At 45.9% G+C, this 22,671-nt stretch overlaps 1 protein-coding gene across 2 annotated transcripts in view; it reads left to right on the top strand.

Annotated features, from left to right (window-relative positions):
- The window catches only part of LOC119163182 (WD repeat-containing protein Grip71), a 119,586-nt gene that overhangs the window by 13,005 nt on the left and 83,910 nt on the right, over positions 1–22,671 (top strand). For both annotated transcript variants that reach the window (XM_075885525.1, XM_075885526.1), the window contains 3 exons: positions 10,223–10,317; positions 13,065–13,178; positions 22,070–22,207. In XM_075885525.1, coding sequence (XP_075741640.1) covers positions 10,223–10,317; positions 13,065–13,178; positions 22,070–22,207 — 347 coding nt within the window. The remainder of the gene's footprint in view (positions 1–10,222; positions 10,318–13,064; positions 13,179–22,069; positions 22,208–22,671) is intronic.

Genomic DNA, 22,671 nt, shown 5'->3' with positions numbered 1-22,671 from the left:
GGCAGCTTAATCTCGCATCTCGCTCGATACAAAGTTAACAAATTATGCATAGATTCCATTTGTATATGTTTTGATATTTCTGGCCACCATGACTTCTATTCTGGCTACACATTGCATAAATTATACCTGTTCCTTCGTATAATTTTCGCAGTGTCATGCACTACTTTGATATACACAGGACCATTCCTTGTTGTATACATCACCTCACCATGTTGGGGCGTACAACCGTGAGATAGTGAGGCAGAGTTCAGTCTGAGATTTTACCTCTTGTCAGGGTGCGTAGTATTACAAATTCTGGCAGATGACATAGTGAGCACCCTGTGCATGTATTCCTCTTGCCTGCTCAAAATGATCAAACCTACTGAAGGGCACTTTAAGGTGTTCACGGACAGAAGAGAAATTGATCCTGTGCGATTAGACCAAGTTAATACGAAGCAAAAAGGCCTTTCTGGCCTATTAGCGCTCTGGTTATTTAATCCTGTGTTGCCCTTCTCAGCAATGCCAAAAAAAGATTGGCCCCGTATGTGCATTTCATCTGCAAATGTTGTCAAAAGGTGATAGTCTTGCGTGTGTAAAGAGTGAACAATTTATTTGATATTCTGCGCAAGAAAATGGGTAAATGGTATTTAGAAGGCGCTGCATTAGAGTGCCTCGAGCGTGCAGCGGAGGCGAACGAGCTCATCAAGACATGTCACACGTGAGACATGAGCGCCACCTGGCAGTGTTTTTGGAAAATGAAACGTGTGGCTCCGAGACAGGTGTGCGGCGTGCGCGCCCATCTCAGGGATAAGGTGTAGAATGCAAGGCGACGGGTAGATGCCACCATCGTCTCGTTTTAGCAAAGCGTTAGAAACACTCGTCTTTTCAAGCAAGGGTTGCATGGTCAGCGCAGCATGATAAGCGCTATGGTTTTTAAAATTACTTAGGTATGCTTTTTCTAGTAAAAGTTGCATATGCACACTATTGACGCGTATATGTGCCAGTGGCGGTGACACTGAAGCAGCGCGAGTGTTCTTGGCTGAGAGCAGAGACGAAGAAGACGTTGCAGTCTTTGTCCTGTGGTCGATAAAGCGTATTTGTTCGTGGTGCCTTGTGTGCTCGTCGATCCCGTGTCGTCACACTGGTGGAGGTGCGGGGTAGTCTACATGCTCGGCACCCCTTCACGGACCCGACATTCGAGCCCGGAATCGCTACCGCGCGTTGACACACCAGTCCACCGTTTCACGTTGTCTGCTAGGCCTTGCTCCTGAGCTGAATCCCTTGCGAGAAACTGCCAGCTATCGCTTGCCTTCTTCAACCACCATGGCCACTGCAGCTCCAGTGCACATGACACTACAGAATCCCACGATTCCTGATTGTTTTCATCGTGGCACTTATGAAGACGCCCAATGCTGGCAGGACCAGTTCAAACGCTGTGCGAAGTACAACCAGTGGACCACCCCAAGACAAGCTCGCGAATGTGTACTTGTATCTGAAGGACAACGCCCAGACGTTGTACATCAACAGGAAAAGAAGCTTGGCTTCGTGGGATGACTTCCGCAACCAGCTGGTTGACACGTTTACTAGTCTCGACAGAAAGGAAAATGTGCAATGCCTTTTGGAAGTTCGATTTCAAAAACCAAATGAGAGCATTGCTATGTTCGCCGAGGACATGACCCGTCTTTTCCACAGGGCAGATTCGTCTTTTCCACAGGGCAATTTCGATTATTGGCCACAGGGCCAATAATCGAAATTTCAAACAGCCCCTATTGCAGACAAATGACAGCTAGAAGTCACCGATACCGAAGAAGACGACAGCAACGACTGATTCGACGAATGGGACAACTGCCAACGTAACCGACGTTATCAGCGCTGACCTCGTCGTTCACATTGACGGCCACCAAGTGACGGCTCTGGTGGACACTGGCTCCCAATTTTCTATAAGCCTACAGCTAGCCGAAAGACTAAGGAAGGTGAAGATGCCATGGCACGGACCCAGCATAAGAACTGCAGGAGGTCAGTTGATCACACCGGTTGGAAAGTGCACGGCCCGAATTTTCATCGCTGGTTCCGCCTTTGTCGCCACCCTCGTCATTCTTCACGAGTTCATATTGGGAATGGATTTCTTGCGCGAATACGGGGCTGCGATTGACCTCCGCGACAGAAGCTTAACGTTCGCTATAAGCTCGCACACTGCTACTGATGAGGAACACCAGCCACCTCATTTCCATATTGCCGCTGAGGATGTCATACTGCCGCCACGAAGTTGCTCCCTCGTATCCGTGCACTGCGACATCTTGCAAAACGGTAGTGGCATCGCTGAAAACTTCAAGGGGCTCGTATTCACTAGCGGCATTTCTATTGCCAGGGCTGTCGTCACTGTTATTGAGGGACGCACTGAACTCTTGTTGACAAATTTCAGCGGAGAACGCCGACACATAGTTAAAGGCACGGCTATTGCCTATTTCCACGAACTCGCTCAAATAGAAGATTGTCATTTAGTGGAAAAAGCAGCAGCGCCTACTATCACTACACCGACATCTGTCGACGTTATTCCAGCGTTATCTCTCATTGAGCGAGACCACATTCTCACGCTGATCAACAAGTTCCACCGCTGCTTCTCATCCACATCAAGAGTTCGTCAAACGGCACTGACAAAACACCACATCATCACGGATTTCGACGCCAGACCCATCCGGCAAAATCCTTATTGCGTCGCCCCAAAAGAGTGTGAAGCAATCCAAAAACAGGTGAAAACGATGCTGGAAGATGGTATTATTCGGCCATCTAACAGTCCTTCGGCATCACCAGTAGTCAAAAAAAGAATGGCAGCTTGCGTTTCTGCGTCGACTATCAGAAGCTAAATCAGATCACAAAGAAAGACGTCTATCCTCTGCCGCGTATTGATGATTCATTGGATAGACTACGAAATGCGCGCTAATTTTCATTCATGGACTTGAAAAGTGGCTACTGGCAAATTGAAGTGGATGAGAGAGATTGCGAGATCGCCCGATGGACTTTATGAATTTCAGGTACTTCCTTTCGGTTTGTGTTCGGTGCCAGCAACATTCCAGCGTTTGATGGACACGTTTCTCTCGGGACTTAAGTGGCAAACCTGCTTGGTGTACCTCGACGACGTGATTGTCTTTTCGGCGACTTTCGAGAAACACTTACACAGACTTGAAGTAGTTTTTGAAGCGGTACGCTTGGCCGGTCTTAATCTAAAATCCGAAAAGTGTGACTTCGGCTTTCACGAAGTTCAATTCCTCGGTCACGTTGTGAGCAGCGAAGGGATCCGACCCGACCCGGATAAAATTGCTGCCGTAGCGAATTTCCCGACGCCATCAGACATAACATCAGTGCGACGTTTTTTGGGACTCTGTGCCTATTGCCGGCGGTTTATCGCCAATTTTTTGCGCATCGCATGGTCATTGACACAGCTTACTCGAGAAGATATCCCCTTCACATGGGGGGGGAGACCAGCAGCAGGCATTTCACGAGCTTCGTCAGCGCATGCAAACACTGCCCGTGCTCGCCCACTTCGATGAAGATGCACCAACAATACTATAGACAGACGCTAGTACTGTGGCTCTTAGAGCAGTGCTCCTACAGTCGAAGGACAACATGGAAAAGGTGATCGCCTACGCCAGCAGGACGCTGTCCCAATCAGAAGCTAACTATACTACGACGGAGAAAGAATGTCTTGCAATGGTGTGGGCAGTCCTGAAATTTGTCCTTATTTGTACGGCCGCCCATTCACCGTTATTAGCGATCACCACTTGTTCCGTTGGTTAATCAACTTGAAAGATCCACCTGGCCGTCTTGCACGCTGGAGTCTTCGGCTCCAAGAATTTGACTTCACTGTTGCCTACAAGTCGGGAAAACTACACACTGATGCTGACTGTCTTTCTCGATCTCCTGTTGGGACGGCATCGCCGGATGACGACGACGACATGGCCTTTTTGGGAATTGTGGACTCTGCCGCCTTTTCTCAACAGCAGCACGACGACCCTGAATTACTATTACTCATAAATTACCTACAACAGGGAACGAATAGCGTGCCGAAGTTATTTTCGAGAGGGCTGCCATCATACTGCTTGCGAAATGACGTTCTTTATAAGAAGAACTTTTCACCCGCCGGCAGCAGCTACTTGCTCGTCGTTCCTTCTTCGCTTCGCCGGGAGGTACTGCAAGCATGCCACGACGAACCTACCGCTGGTCACTTGGGCTACCCAATAACATTGGCGAGGATAAGGCAAAACTATTACTGACCAAGACTTGCCGGAGTTGTCAAAACTTACCTGCAGGCGTGTCTAGATTGATAGACACAATATATATGTGTTGTTATGGTGCCCCAGACATTGGCAGTAATTGCTTTTTAATAGACAATTGCACAAGTATGAACGCAAAACTTTGAGCAACATTGATGGTTGCTGCGGATGGGGTCGGCCGTTTCAAGCACCCGGGGCCATTAAGAGTGAACAGACAAATGTACAGACAGACAGACCAAAATTTTTGCATCGAAGGTCCCCAAGAAAGACTATAATCTTTAAAAAAAAGACCCAAAAGCCTGTTTATTCGATGATAAGAACTTAACTCACCACGCTAGATCAGAGGAGAGACCGTATCCTGCAAACACAGTAGGGGAAAAAGAGTGCATGGCTATGCTAAACCATCGATGCCTTTGCACTATTTAAAGTAAATAATTTCTGTTTGCTTTCTTGTCGGAGACACAGATTCCACGTGTATCTCTTCGAAAACTTGAATTTTGTCAAAGTTTATTGTGCCTATATTTATGATTATGGGAATTAAGACAGTGTTTTCCCCGCCTAGTTTCGGTGCCTAAAACCCGGTTTTTAGTGCCCATAAACCCAGTCTCTAATGATCAATAATGCCAAATGTTGCAGCACTACGTATCATAGGTCAAAAAGATAAGCACGTCCTCGTTCCTCTCTGGGTCTTTTCGTTGCCACCAGTGCTGGCCTTCATATATTTGTCGCATAGTACCGCAGAAGGTAATTTTTTTTTACTCTTGAAAGGCGCAGTTGTGAGCCGTTTCTGGAATGTAGCTGCGATGTCTGCAAAAGACAGACATGTGCCTACGTAGACTGCATGCAATGCTTAAGAGGACGTTTTACTTGTGTGTTCACATGAATTTTCGAATCACAGAAAAGCTGCCCTATAGGTATTGGGGATGGTTCATAGACTGATGGGAGCACTGCTGATTACTGGCCTCACTATTTTGTTTGAGGTCTTGAAATGCTGTTCTCTAATGGCCTGACCCTGTGAAAAGAAATTGCACTTGGCTGTAGGCGCTCATAAGTGTGAACTCTAGCTTCTTCGTATGACATTGTGGTATGCACCCTTGAGAATTCAGTGTACAGTCAACCAGAAAAAATTACGGACTACACAAGTATGCGGCCAAGAGCATATTTGTGACGTTTCTGCTATGTCAGAGGGGATCAACAACAGTGCCATGACCCAAGATGTATCCCTGCCATAATCATGGCAGGGATACAAAATTCAAAGGATTCATTGGGTTTTCTTCCTGCGAGTTGCCAAGTATGCTGTCCTCATATGAGAGTTCTATCGCTACAATTTTCTTTTGAGACCACAAGTCTTGATTGACAGATGAAGAAATGATACAATGGTTATGGTGCTCATCTGCTGACATAAAAGTCACAAGTTCAAGTCAACCCGTGGCGACCTGTGTTTTGGTAACGCGGAAATTCTGGAGGCCCGTGTGACATCGTTTGGATGCATGCTAGACAACACCAGGTGGTGATTTCCGAAGACCCACGCTATGGCATCTCTCATTATTGTGTCATAAGTTAGGCCCTTAATACCTATGCAATTAGTCATGTTGGCAGAACTAAAGCAGAGATGCATTTAGTGGTAAAAGGGTGATTAAAACATCACAGTGTATGTTAACATCACTAAATTGGGATGAATGTTGAGAGACCAGATATATTTTTACATTTTAAGTTTTTAGCTTTGAATAAATAGTTATTGGATGAATCTCTTGGGGCCATTACATGATGAATCATTCATTCAGTTAATGAGAGATGCGAGTAGAATAACACAAGTTTCATGCAAAATTGCATACTATTTTTTAGTTGTTCTTTTAGTTCCTGTACTTCTATGACAAAAAAATGTAACATTGCAATTAAACTTCAAGTAGATTAAAATTGTTTTTGAAGAGCACATGGTGGCTATTGAAAACTAAATAAAGGTCTTCTGATAATTGTCGCCTAACTGCGTGCCTTGGCATTTTGCTTGAGTTCACTAAAGCCACATGCTCAATATAACCATGATTGCCAAGCTCTTATGATGGAGAGATCATCTTACACATCTGTACTTTTACTTTTAAACTACGTTTTTCTCAAGGTCCATTCTTGGGCAACTTCTTGAATTTGGACATCATGTTTTTGGTAGTTCTTACTGCTCAGTAGGGATTAAATTTGGCCCACATATTCTTCAACATGTGAAAGGTACAAGTATCTCTCTTAAAACTTGATAGCACTTTTATATGTATATATATTATGAACCTTAAGCAATTAATATGGATTGAGGATTCTAAAAATTCTCACATTACAATTTTCATTGTCCATTAAAATGCTTTATATGCACTTTCCTGATAAGTTTTTTGCATATTACAGCTAATGTTGAGCAGTACGAGCCATTAAAGGGACACTACAGAGAAACGACGAGTTGTCTTAGTTTGAAGTGGACTCTGAGAACTCTAATGTTATAAGTTTCCCTGTCATAAGTTCATTATTAGCAGATAAAATCAAGGTTGAAGTTTAATTTTAAATTTCGCGCTGTAATCTCCGCGCGTGGTCTAAGAATTTCCACAATATGTTGACTGCGCGACATTGACTGGATTTCCCACGCGACATTGACTGGATGAAATTTTCTGAGGCTTCGTATGCTGAGTCTATGGCACATACAGATCAGAATGTACTTCGATTTCATTGATTAGAAGCTACGTAGGACCTAGTAGACGCCTTCAAAAATTAACGATGTCACAGTATCTGGTGCGGGAAGCTCAAGGTGGTGTCTCCACCTGTAGTTTCTTTTTGCACGTTTTTTCGCTTACCAAGTGTCGTGTCCTGGTAAGAGTGACGTTTTTGAGGTTGTGAAATTGTACTTTATTAATATGCAAACAAGCATTTTGCTCTTTAGTGCCTCTTTAATGGCTCAGAACGATAAGTTTCGTGGTATAAATGTCTGACTACAACGAACTATATTTCACACATTGTCATGGAATAAAACAAAAACTATGCAACTTGCTATAAAACTAATTACATATTTGAGATGAGCATGAAAGCCTATATATATACAGCAGAAATAATATTCACTTGGGCTACAGATTAATGCAACCTTTTTTTTTGGAATTACATATTTCCTTAAAATTAATTAAAGTAGAGTAGCAAAGTTGGCTCGTAGGTAGATCATTAGGGCACTTTCTTGTAGCGCGAACTCGACACGAAAGCCGAGGAACAAAGAAGACTCAAGGACGTCCCGCCGTAGTGGTCTAATGGCTAAAGTACTCGGCTACTGACCCGCAGGTCGCGAGATCGAATCCCGGCCGCGGCGGCTGCATTTTCGACGGAGGCGAAAATGCTATGGGCTCGTGTTCTCATATTCGGGTGCACGTTAAAGAACCCCAGGCGGTAGACATTTCCTGAGCCCTCCACTACGGCGTCTCTCATAATCATATGGTGGTTTTGGTACGTTAAACTCCAAATATCAATTATCTATTACAGATGCAAAGATGACAACTCATAGCACTACTCGCAACAATCCTTATTTTTCAACACCCAACCTCCTTTTACCCACCACAAATGCAAAAGTGAACAATAATCACATGGGGCTAATACGTGCACAAAGGGTCACTTAAAGAACAGCATCATGACAAACGAAAACTGCGCGCTAACATATGGTCAGCGTTCTTGCAGCAATATAATTGCTCATTGTACAATGATAGCGATGGCTTGCTGACGCAGTTATCACCAAGAGTATCTATATGCTCAGTTTCTGCGACAAGGCAGGTGATTTCATCCTTACGATGATCCATATTGATAGTCTTCTGAACGATTTCGCATACAGCCACACGACTGAGTGGTGAGGAGACCGTCAGATGGCAGCTTTATGTCCCGTTGTCGTGCTCCCTTAGCAGCACATTTCCACACCTGCTGGTCTATCCAGAGTAGTACCGTATTTTCCATACGATATCGGGATGCGATAGATGACGAATGCCTTGCATTTTGTGAACACGGGCTTGTGCTTGATTCCACACTGTGCTTTTTTTCTTTCCTAGAGGGGTTTCTTTTCATGAAGAGGCTTCCAAGCTTATGAGGCACTGAAAATACCTCCCTAACATTTTACTATAGTGCCACTTTTTTTATATTGTGCAACAGTTTATAAATATAGGGAACTGCTGTGTTTCAGTAGTTTGGAGTATTGCAATCTTGAGAGTCAGGTTCTCTTGATTGGGCTCAGATTTTTTTGAAGTTCTCTTCTGCTTCAGAGACCAATACATGATCTGGATAGCTGGCTGCTTTTAGGGTAAACCTTTCTTTCGTCTTGTTAAAGGTCCCCTCACCAGGCGGCGTAAGAAATTTTAGCTAGACGGTGGCAGTTGTTGTGTGTCCAGTGAAAAGCATAATGCCACAAGAATTTTAGCAGTCGGTTCATTCGAGCTCAGAAAACTGGTATTTTGATGTGGAACGAAACCATGATATGAGGAGGAAGCTCGAAATCCTTGCTGCTCGTCCCATGTGGCCATTGCAAGCCAAATTTCTTTTGTGCCCTCCCTGGCATCAGAGCGAGAGGTCCACATCATATGTACGTCAGAGCACATGCGTATGACGAGCTTGAGCAACCGCCCCGCCACGGTGGTCTAGTGGCTAAGGTACTCGGCTGCTGACCCGCAGATTGTGGGATCGAATCCCGGTTGTGGCGACTGCATTTTTTATGGAGGCGGAAATACTGTAGGCCTGTGTGCTCAGATTTGGGTGCACGTTAAAGAACCCCAGGTGGTCAAAATTTCCGGAGCCCTCCACTACAGCGTCTCTCATAATCAAATGGTGGTTTTGGGACGTTAAACACCACAAATCAAATAATCAGTTGAGCTTGAGCAACCCTAAGCACGCTTGCATCGTTTTTTTACAGACAAGCATTATTTTATCCTCTACTACCTTGCCGATCATCATCAGGCTTGCAACCTATTAATGAGCATCAAGACTGTGTCATTTCATTGGCACGAGAGGGGTGGTATTATGAGCCAGTGCTGCATTAACGTTTACTTCATGCGGTAGAATAAATCGGCATAATGAGTGCTCGAACGCACCAGAACATTACTTTTGTTTCCAGGACTGGCATCTGCTCGATGTGTTAGCCGCAGTGACACGAACTCATGCGAAACGGAGGCACATTAGCCCCATATATTGTTGCAATGTTGGGTAAAAAATGAAAGAAGGTGCACATGTTTCCTTTTTGTATCTAATTACTTCTGTCAAGTTTTATTCATCTACTTAAGCTACAAATTACAGAATTTACACAAGTTGTGTCGAATAATTTTTGCCGTGTCACATGCTACAGTTGGAGACGTCGGAGCACAGTCTTCTACAAAAAGGAATGACATCACAGCAGTACCGTCTAGATAGGACGATTCCATCATCTGCGTTATCCTCTCATTCTCTGGGTGTGAGCACGCAAGAAGGCCAAGCGGCGTTCAGCTTGAAGTTTGACCCATTTTCGCTGCGCATAGCGTTGCAAATTTTGGCAGACGTCATCGTGAACGCCCAGTATATGCATTGCGCTTGTCAGCTCAAAATTGTCAAACCTGGTGAGGGGCCCATTAATCACTTAGTACTACTAATAAAGTATGTCAACCAGCATCTATGCATAGGAAAGCCAAGGAAACAAAAGCAGAAGAAAATTGTTCTTCTCTACAAATATGGCAAAAATACAAGAAAGGGCGGCTTGCTGTGGGCAGGAGCTCTTTAGTTTGTTCATTGCTATACTTTAGTTACATTTCTTTGTTAGAATCAAGATGCTTCCAAGCGGAGCTTTTTGTTTTTCATCCGCTGGCCACATTGTTGCTGAAAATCTCAACACTAAGGAAAAGAACCTGTGTGCTTCTACTCACCTGTGAATAATTTTGTAGTGCCATTGTTTATTTTTAATTTATTTACTGTTGGGAAACTAGGTGATCATATTTTTTTTATTTTTGCAGGACAACGGTTGGCCTCGATCTCTAGGCGCTGCGACTTTGTCAAAATCACAGATTTCACAAAAACTGAGCACAGCCACTCGCAGATGAAGGTCGAGGTGAGTATTCTTCAAGTAGCGGTGCAGATGTGGTTGCCGCAAATTCTGAGCTTGCTTGGTGGGTGTAAAAAGAAAATGTAGTTAGGGCCTTTTTACTGGCCCCTTAAGCTAAGCAACAGCCATTTTTGTTTTGTCTCAAGATTTAAAGAAAAAAAAAACAGTAGTAAAATATTCATCAAGGTACCACTTGCTTTAACCAAATGAAATGTACATGTTTCCACCAAAAATTGAATTTCGTTTGTTTTCTAAAACATTCTGGAACACACTCTACAGAACTACCCAAAGCATAAAGCACTCAAAAGGTTAAGAAGTCAGTCGTCAAGAAGTCGGTATGTCAACATTACTCGCATTCATACAGGATCTCGCTTGTGCATGCCTACTGACACTTGCATTCGGGCTCACTTCCATCAGACTAACACTGACTTGCATAAAAATACATCTGCTCACTCTTTCATTTATCCTCATGTTTATGAACGTTCACCCACGTTTGTATTCGCGTCAATCTGATCTTCGTCACACACTCATTTGAAACTTGTGCGGCATGAGCTTGAGTCGTAGTGCTCGTGAAGGAGTATGTCTGGATATGGTCACATGTTCGTGACGACGCCGAAGGCTCCAGTAGAACTTGGAAATATTGATCTCTTTTTTTGGTCAAACTTGTGACCAGGAAAAAATTGCAAGCGAGCAATGCGCACTGGTAGTGGTGAACAGAGCGACAGTTGTCAAAACACTGGCAATCGTCGAAGTTTCCAGCGTTATTGCCAGCGGCTGCGTAAGTTCTGGTAATAATTCTGATGTTTACATTGAGCACGTGAGCTCATTGAAAGGTTCTAAGATTATGCGGATAGTTCCTGGTCATTCCGGTGCGCTTTGCGCAAGGCAGCAGCTACATTGTAGTGGGGGTGGTAACATGAAAATAAAAAGGAGTGGGTTTGGCAGTATGGTTGAACAATGCCTTGCCACTCAAAGCTGTTCTATTCACTCTAAATTAACAGATGGTTAACCATTTGAGGTGCTTTGTTCACATTCATGTTGCAACTTGTTTGGCTAGTTGCATTGACTTGTGGCCAAGAAAGCTTACCACATTGAATTTTGATTTAATCAAACTTCCTAAATAATAAATGTTCTCATTTAAGTCCAGTTTAAAGTTTGCTGTTACACATGATCACCTTGCTGAAGGCAGTTCCTTTTGGCAAGTCCTTCAATGGAACGATTTCTGCAAGCCACCTCGAAAGTGTTTTTTGCTCAAAGAATAGCACCGAAAACAACACTACATTAAATTTACAGCCCGTGATCTGATCCTATTTATCGAAAAACGCAAAATTAATGATTTCGGGCTAAATAGTATGGGAGTACTCGGCAGCTAAGTGGGCTCGTGGAAAACGGGAACGATGATTGTGGGCACGCTCGCGGCATGCATTCAGCAGCCAGGCAGTTCCAGCTGCGCATGAGCGGAGTAAAGATGGCTGCTAGTCTGCCTCGGTGTCTGCCTTGAGGGGTTCTGCGCTAGCAGCGGCCCGAAATCCTACAGGAGATACCTAATTGAAATCTAACTTCTATCGTGCTTTTCTTATAGCTAAGTTGTGCGGCAGTCCACCGCAGTAGTGTAGTTACTACGATGGTAGACTACAGACTTGGGAACTTCATGTATTTGATCATGGCCGTGGCGCTCGCATTTTGATGCAAGCTTCAGTTTCAGTTTATTATTTGTTCAAGTGAAATGGTAGAGGCCCATTTACTGCGCGGTGTTGGTGCATGTTAAAAACTTCAGGTGGTCGAAATTTCTAGAGGTTTCTATGATTACTTGCATCGATATCGGGGTCTTGGGACGTTAAACCCCAGATATTATCATTAGAGCTGTGCAAATACCAAAATTATGAGTGCGAAGCAAACTTATATATTGAAGTGTTAGTGCGAATCAAATAGAACATTTTTTGGAATATTTCTAGAGTTTTTTTTTAATACTTCACTGCTATATTGTCATAAAAAGAAGTTGATGATTCCTAAGCATATTCTTATGAGATAGCAATACGAAAGTTTTTTTTTTTTTTTTGGCTAGGTTAATGAAGCGTTGATGGGGTGGCGTTTCATAGTTGTCTTATCAAGAATGAGGCAATGCAGAGGCTGGACTATATGTATCTGCATGATTTGGTGCAAATAAAGTGCTGCCGACGACACTTTACACGCAAAGGGCAAAGATCCTAATTCCTCAACCTCTCCTTCTCCTTGGCTCTTGCAGCAGCCCCATAATTTACATCTGTAATAAAAATAACTATATATCCAAAAATTTTTATGTATGTTTATCAATAACACTGAATTTATGACATGACTATTCTTCAGTGACTTCGTTATAAACAATAATTCATTATATCTTTGTTCGTTATATAAAGTTCTGAGTTAATAAACATCCATTTGACAGTCGGCACTTGTCTCGTAGTTTTCATTTCATTGAAAACAGTATTCAGCCTCTACCTAGGCCACATTTACCATCTCCACGTTGAAATCGTTTGAGTCAATACATTTGCAACAGTAGCAGAACCTGAAAGGCAGCTGTGCCGCAATACGAAAATGTGTTGGGGTAAAGATTATTGAAAATCTCAAGGGGCCGCTGCTCATCGAATGAACAAATAGTGGTATTCCGCTGCGAGTCAAATTGAATATCGAACAGTGTTGGCAAAATATTCAAAATTTTAAATATTCACTCATCCCTAATTATTATCGCATGTCGGGTGTGTCTTTTCCGGCAGGGCCCTTGCCACTGCTGTGCGTTCAGCCACAATGACAGCGGCAGCCTGGCTGTCGGCCTAGAGGGAGGTGGTGTGCAACTTATGAAGAACGGAAAGACCTTCTACTCGTACAAGGTACGTAGTAGAACTGAGAAACGTTTGTTCGTATACTATGCATTTGTGAATGTGTGAGCCAAATGTCCACGCAGTGGAAAATCTATGGTTGTGTATAACAGTGTCAGAGAACCTCAATAAAATTTTTAAAAATTTAGTACAGACTGGTTTCCAGGTAAAAAAGAATCGATAAATGCACCACTGATAATGCTTGTTTAAAATCACTTTGTCTCGACAATTAATGCGCTGTCTTGTGCTGTCAAAAAGTTGTGGGCAGCGACGATGATAATGGGTGAGGGTAGAAACTGATGCGCCTTGCACTCGAGAAGGGATAAACTATTCTGATCTTTTATGATTGTATTTACTGAATTTATAACTAATTTCTGCAAGTTCAATTCTTACTGCAGTCTCAGCATAGCATACCACATCATCAGAAATGATGATGGATCAAAGGAAACCATTCAAAGGAATCTAAGCAAACACTTATGGTGCCTGTTTCATTAGCCAACAGAAACCTTACCTGTCTGACACTGTCTAATCATAGAATGGTAACACGGGAAATGCCGTGTGTAATGATTAAAGACGTTCGTCACTATGTTTGTTAATAGCGGACGAGAAAGGATTAACATGAACACTTTATTTGATGGCATGGGTGGAACGGCTGACGGCGCACGGATACGCTACCGTGTGCAGCGCCGTCGAGTCGAACGTCGTGACCAACCCAGCAGCCTGGGTCGCAACTCCCGAGGTCTAGGATCAGGCCACGACTCACGAGGACCACACCCAGGCAGGAGCCGTTCGGCAGGCCCCGTCCTTGGACCTTGTACAGGCCGATGGTCTCGACCTCGAACAGACCACCGGAGCTCGACCTGGCCGACACGTACGGGTCCCACGTCCGGCTCAGGAACGCTGCCAGGAACTCGTACTCTCAAGCGGCGCACCGCTTCGTCTGCCTTCGTGGCCCACGTCCGAGTCTGGCGCGTCGCTCGGTACGGCTCGGCACCGCTCGGCGATCCTCGAATCGGCCAGCAACTCTCCTGGCACCTGGATCCTCGGCCACCCTGAACCTCGCCCGGCTCCGTGGTTCTCCGTACACACGCCCGCGTCTCGCCCGGCAGAACGTCTCGCTCGTCCCTTGCCGATGTGCGACGCTCTTGTGACACCGGCGCTTGATGGCATGGGTGCAGCTACGGAGCAGTCGGCCCGCATCGGAGACGCGATGCTCCATGCGGGGAAATGGCCAGCCCGTCCAGCGAACAGCTTGCGTCGAGACGCGATGCTCGGCGCAATCGTGACCATTAGCCAGGCCACGTTCATCGCTGTGCCGAACGGCTGACCGTGGAGACGCCTTGCCGAGATCTGCGATGCCCTCGGCAAGGAAGAGAACAGCAGGCTAGGCCGCGCCTCGAGATGCAGTACTCGTGCCGGCGATGCCGCCCCAGCTGGTGGTTGGACGGCAGTAGCGTGGACGGCCGCGTTCCCTGGCCGGAACCTGGATCGCCTGCGTCCGACGCTTCGGCGCTGTCTCCCGTCTGCCACGGCTCCGGCTCGTCCCCAGCCACAAAGCCTACTGCCACGTAATGATCACACGTGGCCCAATCGTGGCACGCCACTTCTATGAGCCACCGCTAGTCATCAGCTGATTGGCGCACAGTTGCCTCGTAATCGCACGTGCCTTGTCCCGCACCTTCGTCGTTGTCGTTTTTCTCGAATCCTCACACTGTGAAACGTTTGTAATAAAATGTTTCAATCTGTGGCAGCACAACACTAGCTGCAAACAGTGGTACGTAAGCGGGAGAACGGTTTGCATGTTGCTATTTGCGGCACATCGGCTACATGTTTTACTAGTTGCCACCGAAGCAGTGCCGATTTTCGCTGTACAACACCTTTTGTCTTGTAAGCAGCACAAAATATAGTGGGGATGCATGATAATGCACGTACTCTAACTTCGAGCACTAATTATATTACGCATGAAAGCATTAGATCATGTGTGGCACGATGAACAACTCTATAATTTAGATGAAGGGCTGTTCCACTAGACTGTGTCGTACTGGTTTTCGTTACTTTTAAACGTGCCTTACATATATTGTAAAGCAACGTTTTGGCTGCAAGGCACCTCTTTTACTTGCCGAGCCTCTGCCCCACAACACAGGTCAGACTGATGATGATGAGTATGTACATATGGTAAGATGATGCTTATGAATAATGCTCACACTTATTTTCCCCCCACGCGTAAGCGGCCAGCCCGGACGCGTCTTAGACGGAAACGGAACGTCGAACGAATGGCTTCAGACATGATACGTGGACAATCTCCGAACCACGACAGCGACGATCCGAAGAAAGGTCGGTGGAAGTGACGATAGTTCACTGGGGATGTCTGTCCATTGATTGTATAGGGCCCAATGAAGGGTGACTGAAACTTGTCACACAATCCTGGAGTACGAATGGGCGTCCAAAGCAACACTTCATCCCCTGGACTGAAGGAGACGTCGCGATGAGAGCTGTCGTAGCGTTGCTTGCGGTCTTGCTGATTGGCTTCTGTATTAAGGCGAGCCCGATGCCGACATTCTTCGAGCCTGGTGATGAACTGCTCTGATACGGTTGCCGAGGCGTCGGTTGGCACATTTAGGAAAGAGACGTCAATGGTGAATGTCGGTGCACGAGGTAGAAAGGTGAGTAGCCAGTAGTTTTTTGAACAGCGGTGTTATGGCCCAACGTCACAAAAGGCAAAATGGTATCCCAGTTGTCGTGGTTTAGTGCGATGTACATCGACAGCATGTCTGTTAGTGTCCGATGAAATCTCTCAGTCAGCCCATTAGTTTGGGGGTGGTAGGCTGACGTCGTCTTATGTACTGTACCACAGGTTGTGAGCAGGGTTTCGATTATGGTGGACAGGAACGTCTTGCCGGGATCACTCAGGAAAACGCGAAGTGCACCGTGACGCAATACAATGGCGTTGAGAAAGAAGTCTGCGACGTCTGAAGCAGAACTTGTGCGTAGTGCAGCAGTCTCTGCGTACCTTGTCAGGTGGTCGACAGCAGTCACAATCCAACGATTACCTGCTGGCGTGATGGGGAGAGGTCCGAGTAGGTCTATGTCAACGATGGCAAAAGGAGTCTCGGGACATGGGATAGGTTGCAGAAGGCCAGCAGGAGACGAAGTTGGTCGCTTCCGTCGTTGACACAGATGGCAAGATGCAACGTACTTGGCCACAAAGGTAGAGATGCCCGGCCAGAAGAAACGGTTTCTGATGCGGCTTTTTGTTTTGTGAAATCCCAAGTGGCCTACACATGGGTCGTCGTGAAAGGCTTCGAGGACTTGAGAGACGTAGAGAATGCGGAAGTACTGGAACCCAGCGGTGTCCATCAGTAGTGTAAACGTAACGATGGAGCACATTGTTATCGAGCTTAAATTGCCATAGTTGTCGGCGCAATCTAGCATTAGGAGTAGGTGATATGCCATTTAGGCGTTGGATAATGTGATTGCAATATAGATCATCACGCTGGCGTGTGGTGAACTCGGTGTAGCGATTTGAAGCCGGCGTTTCGATAACCGCAAGGTGTGATAATGTGAGGTGTGACGCAGTGCCTTGCCCACCAGACGAGCAATTAGCTGACGTACTTGATGATGGCAGTGGAAGGGGGCAGCGAGAGAGAGCATCTGCATCTTGGTGTCTTTTGCCAGACTTATAGATGACGTCAAAATCGTACTCTTGCAGGCGGAGCACCCAACGACCGAGGCGACCAGACAAGTTTCTCAGTGTCGATAGCCAGCACAAGGCAGGGTGGTCTGTAATCACTGTGAAGTGGCGTTCGTAAAGATACGGTCGAAATTTTTGTATTGCCCAAACGACAGCGAGGCACTCCTGCTCAGTTATGGAGTAGTTCTGTTCAGCAGCCGTAAGAGCACGACTAGCATACGCTATAACTCTTTCCCGTGAAGTGGCATCCCGCTGTAGAAGAACTGCACCAAGGCCATGGCCGCTCGCGTCGGTGTGCAGACATGTAGGTGCGTTCTCGTCAAAATGGCACAGAACAGGGTCAGACGTTAAAGCATTCTTGAGGGCTTGAAAGGCACGCTCGCAGTCGTCGTTCCAAGCGAAAGTTGATCCGGATGTCAGCAGCTCTTGCAGTGGCGGCGCGATGGCAGCAAAATGACTAAATGAAGCGGCGGAAGTAGGATGCCAGGCCCAGGAAACTACGTAGGTGTTTCTGATTTTCTGGTCGAGGGAAGCGTATCACGGCAGCAAGCTTGTCAGGATCTGGACGAACGCCTTCTTTGCTGACAAGGTGGCCCAACACCTTGATGTTCTTGTTGGCGAAATGGCATTTTTTTGTGTTTAGCCGAAGTCCAGCACTGGAAATAGACGTCAAAACTTCGTCCAAACGATCAAGATGCTGACGAAAAGAAGAGGAGAAAATGACGATGTCACCTAGATAGCAGAGACATGTTTTCCATTTTAGGCCGCGTAGAACTGTGTCCATCATGCGTTCAAACGTGGCAGGAGCGTTACATAAACCGAATGGCATGACGTTGAATTCGTAAGCCCGTCTGGTGTTGCTAAGGCAGTTTTTTTTCTTTGTTCGCTTCGTGCATAGGTATTTGCCAATAACCAGACCGTAAATCGAGGCTGGAGAAAAATTCAGCGCCTTGCAGAGTGTCAAGTGCGTCGTCGACTTGTGGCATCTGGTAGACGTCTTTACGCGTGATCTTATTAAGTACTCAATAATCGACGCAGAATCGCACCGAACCATTCTTCTTTTGGACTAGCACCACAGGTGATGACCACGAGCTGGACGAAGGCCGGATAACATCTCGTTTGAGCATATCAGCAACGTTGTCCTCGATGATTTTCCGCTCTGCGGACGACACTCGATATGGGCGGCGGCGTACGATTGCATTGCCTTCAGTTTCAATTCAATGCATGGCGACAGAAGTGCGACCCAGAAGCTTGGAATATACATCAAACGAAGCGCTGTGTTTTTGAAGCACACCCAAAAGTTCTTGCTTTTGCGCTGACATGAGATCGGGATTTATCGTGGCTTTTAAAGCAGCCGTTGTAGCCTGGTCATCAGTGCTCGTAGAGAAAGATGGCGAGTCTCCGTGAAGGGGCACCAGAGAAAGTGGTTCGGTATCTGTGAAGCAAACCACACTGGTGTCCTGGGGCAGTGCAACAGGCAATGAAGTGTGGTTAACTGCCGTAACTAATGCTCTGCCATCACGAAAGCGCACCAGGCTAGGAGCGATGGTAAGTCCACCAGAGATGTAACGTCCACACAGTGCTAGGAACACATCACCAGTATCGATCTTATCTGATGTCAGGGTCAGAATATGCTCATTACCTGGGGGAATAAAACAGTCATCAGCGGTGACGAAACGCTGGCTATGGGCATAGTTATCAGACGAAAGCGCAGTATCTGACATGTGAATGACCCTCTGACGGCAAGATATCACGGCTGGAGCTGAGGAGAGAAAGTCCCATCCTAAAATGAGCGCATTGGTACTCGATGACGGAACAAGGAACTGTATATGGTGAAGGATGCCCTCAATAAAAACGCGTACCGTGCAAACACCAGAAGGCTGAAGAAAAACCGCATTAGCACAGCGAAGGGGATGGCCATCATACGGTGTCTTCACTTTGTGCAAACGCGAACACAAGTCCACACTAATAACTGAGAGTGATGCACCTGTGTCCACCAAGGCTTCAGTCCATATACCCTGAACACACACTGAAAGTACATTTGAGGGGCGTTCTGGAGGAGTTCGATGCAGTCCGCCAAATGCAGCTTTCCCTCCTGAAGCTGCACTGTTTAGTTTTCCGGGCGATGATCAGACGCCGTGGTAGCCGGATGAAGTGGTGACGGGGAACGGCGCATAGGTGACGGGGAGCGACGGCGCGAGGAGCGGAAGGTACTGGCTGCATCGAAGTGCTGTGGAGAGAGTGAGCGGCATTGGTAAAGTTGGTATGGGTGACGATGTTGTGGAGAGGGGGCAAACTCATCCCTCTCGTAGTCACCATAGCCATGCCTTTCGTCTTGTTGACGTCGACGACAGAACCGTGAGATGTGGCCGCGTATTCCGCAATAATAGCAAATAGGTAGAGATGGATGCCAGGCTTGAAACGAAGGAGGCGTTGCTCTTTGGGCAAGGACATTCAGTGAAGGCTGCAAAGTTGACCCATACTGCGGTGATTGCTGAGGAGGTGAGGCTGCAACCACCTGAGCATGCGTCGACTTTGGAGTGGTATGCGAGCTTGGGACTTGCTCACACGTCATGGACGCTAGTTCCTCCCTCACAATGTTCCGGAGGCATTGAGCTGTCCGCCATCGAGCTCCATCGTTACGTTTACACTACTGATGGACACCGCTGGGTTCCAGTACTTCCGCGTTCTCTACGTCATCAAGTCCTCGAAGCCTTTCACGACGACCCATGTGCAGGCCACTTGGGATTTCACAATATACACTACTCTCATTGTGAAAATGATGCTTGAATCGGTTGCTATAATTTATGGTCTTAACTTCGACCAGGATCCCAATAAAACATTCCGGCCAACTGTCGGTCTCTTTAAGTGCTGCTAAATACTGCAAGTTGTAAAAATTCGTGGATAACATCGACACCTTGGTATACCTCACCATGTTAGACCTACCTTTATAGATCTTCTTTGGCCTAGTGGATGTTTACTTTATTCAAAAACTCAACTTGGAAAAGGTTCAAGGCAAGCTTTGTATTTGAGGCTCGTCACTAGTGTCAGACCAGCAGGGGCATCTTGTATGTTTAAACATCTGTGGTAGATAAGCCTGAGCACCTGTTTCTCTACACTAGGGATCTCAAAATCTCCTCAGGCAGAGGTCCGCAATAATGCAGTTTAGTCCCGCAAAGGTCAGGGCAGTGAACTACCCTGGTAGGAGCACGGGAGCGTGGAGCTGGTAAAAAATTACGTCGCCTCCTGCTGAAGGGAACCATGTGTAGATGCGAAGAAGCAAGCACTCCCACGTACACTGACGCTGCCGCTCATCGCATCATTACACAGGAGAGAAAATGGGAAAGGCGCAAAGCACGCAGTGATGGACTGGTGTTTTCTACTGGATCATGGCGATTGCTGCTAATGGGCAATTAAAGACAGAAGACTCAGATTGGACACAAAGACCCGCAGTCCACTTTTAGTCAACGCGCATGCTGCAAATTTTTATTGTTCATCAACGCACCGAATTCTCCCACCGGTACTACATTGGAGGTCAAGATCCAGTGCCTATATACGAGGTGGCCAGTGAATGGCTGTGCCGTGCGAGAAGTCCGTTTTTTTTTTTCAATCGAGAAACTTGCTAGTAGACGCGGCCTGCGTTGGTGTTGCGATGTGAGAGAGGGGGGAGTGTAGGAAGGAGAGGGGACGCACATGCGCAGTAAGGGTGGCCACGCTGAGCACCGGATTAGGCAGATCGACTATGAGATGCTTTGCACCTAAAATTGTCAACAGACATTGCTATCGAAAGAAAGCCTTTTCCATATCTCGTATACAGGTCATTTCTCAAGGTGGGTGGTTTAATGCTCCGAAGCCGTGATATAAGACGCTGTAGTTGGGAGCTACGGAAATTTCGGCTATCTGGTGTTCTTTAACATGCACCGGCATTGCATGGTACGTAGGCGTCTAGTGTTTTGCAATTTATGAAACATTTGGTGCCAGGATTTCAACATGTCTGTAGCAATCATCAAAATGGCTAAAATGAGGATTCTGATTCTGAAATATTGCTTTTGTTTCAATACACAGTGACCACATGGTGGGCCTTGTGAAAATAGTGGTTTAGATTAGTCATGCTTGTGTAACTCACGAGCACACTTACTGAGAAAATGAAACAGTGGAAAGGGAAGGCATTCATGTGCAAACTGTGGGCCACAAGCGCGAGGTTTGTGGGCCACATGCGGGCAGCACGGCATGTGGGCCCTGTGTTTGGGACCCCTGCTCTGCACAATAAGAGATGCACGGATCTTGCCTGTGTGCGCCGCCATCTTGGTCTCTTAAATTGACATTTTCTTGTTTTTGTACATTGTGATGTGAATCGGCAAGCCTGTAAAATATATATTGCACTAACTCTACAATTTTCATGTGTATGCGCCAACTGTAACACCGTTCGTTTAGTTGTTAAAGATGTAACACACAGAGGTTAAGAACCAAACATGGTGGCACGGAAAACCCTTTGTAAAATAGTCTGTACTGTATCGTGGTTACTTGGTGGCCCAAGTGTTGCACTGGTAAGCTCGAAAGTTTTGGCTCAATTTCCAAGTGAGGTGGTGGCATTTCATTGGGCTTAAAATGCCGAAATTCTAGTGGCCTTAGATGTTTGTTCATCGTGAAGAAACCACCCAGTGCAATGAAAAGTTCTGAAAGTTCTGCGTGATGACATGCACCCCAATTGTAGAGTGGTTTTTGGTTTAGAGCACCCTGCAATGTCTCACTGGTATATACACTTAAATCTCATTTTCTGAAAGTACACCTGTGCAGTAATTATTATTTACATTTACTCATCATTAACAGGGCATATGAAAATTTTTTTTCCAAGGATTTTGCACCCTGCTCTCCATGCTCTCTATTTCTGGCCTTTTTAGCATAAAAAATGTTGAAATTGAGATACAAAAGGGCTGGGTAATAATGATAATAATAATGATGGATGTTGTACACTAACCTAAAATACTCTCACATATACAAGATAATTGTCTTCATTACTCTTTGTATGTTAATCTACCGTTCCAAGTTTTTGTACAACTGTCTCCTGGCTGTAAATTTATGTATGTTATAGTTACATATATTAAAACTAGCATTCTGCTAAGGATTCTGGTGCTTGCGATATTTTTCTGTTCAAGCACATTAATGAAGGTCAGTTCAAATTCAATACTTGTATTGTTTATTTAATCCGCAGCCGCACAAATCAAGGGTGACGTGCTTGTCGTACAATGTGAATGACAGCTTCGTGGCGAGTGGCGGGTACGACGGCAGCGTGGCCCTCCTCTCTGTGGACACAAAGGCCTGCAGGAATCTCTGTGCACCAACTGCAAAGGTGGGTGTAGCCGTTGTTTGGAGGACGGATGCTCTTTTGTGGCTCGAGGATGGAGTGAAAAAAAGGCAGTTTGAAGCATAGAGTTTCCTATAAGTACACTAGAGGTAACTGTGGCGCTAGTGTCTATGGGAGCTGCTATGCACGGTGCTTCAGCCAGCGTGAGAATGATGGGTAGTAAGTACATGGAATTGTCTAGTCTTCGTTATGTTGGCTCCGTTTGGCTTCACAAGGCCTGTAGCCGCTTTGTCATGAGATGACAATCGGCGATTGTTCAGCAGTTGCACTTCACCACCTTGACCTTTTAGGCTCACCAATCCAAATCGGGCGACGAAGTTCACGACAGTTTTTCTTTTATTCGAAACAAAACCAAACCTAATGAAATACCAGGTTTTAGGCCCAGGACCATTCGCAAAGAAACCGAGTCGAGCCAGGAGTGCACACACACACAAGCATACGTGTTTATT

This window comes from Rhipicephalus microplus, unplaced genomic scaffold, assembly GCF_043290135.1.
Source record: "Rhipicephalus microplus isolate Deutch F79 unplaced genomic scaffold, USDA_Rmic scaffold_182, whole genome shotgun sequence".
NCBI classification, from domain to species: Eukaryota; Metazoa; Arthropoda; class Arachnida; order Ixodida; family Ixodidae; genus Rhipicephalus; species Rhipicephalus microplus.
Note: the sequence above shows the minus strand (reverse complement) of the source record. Positions and strands in the feature narration are given on the sequence as shown.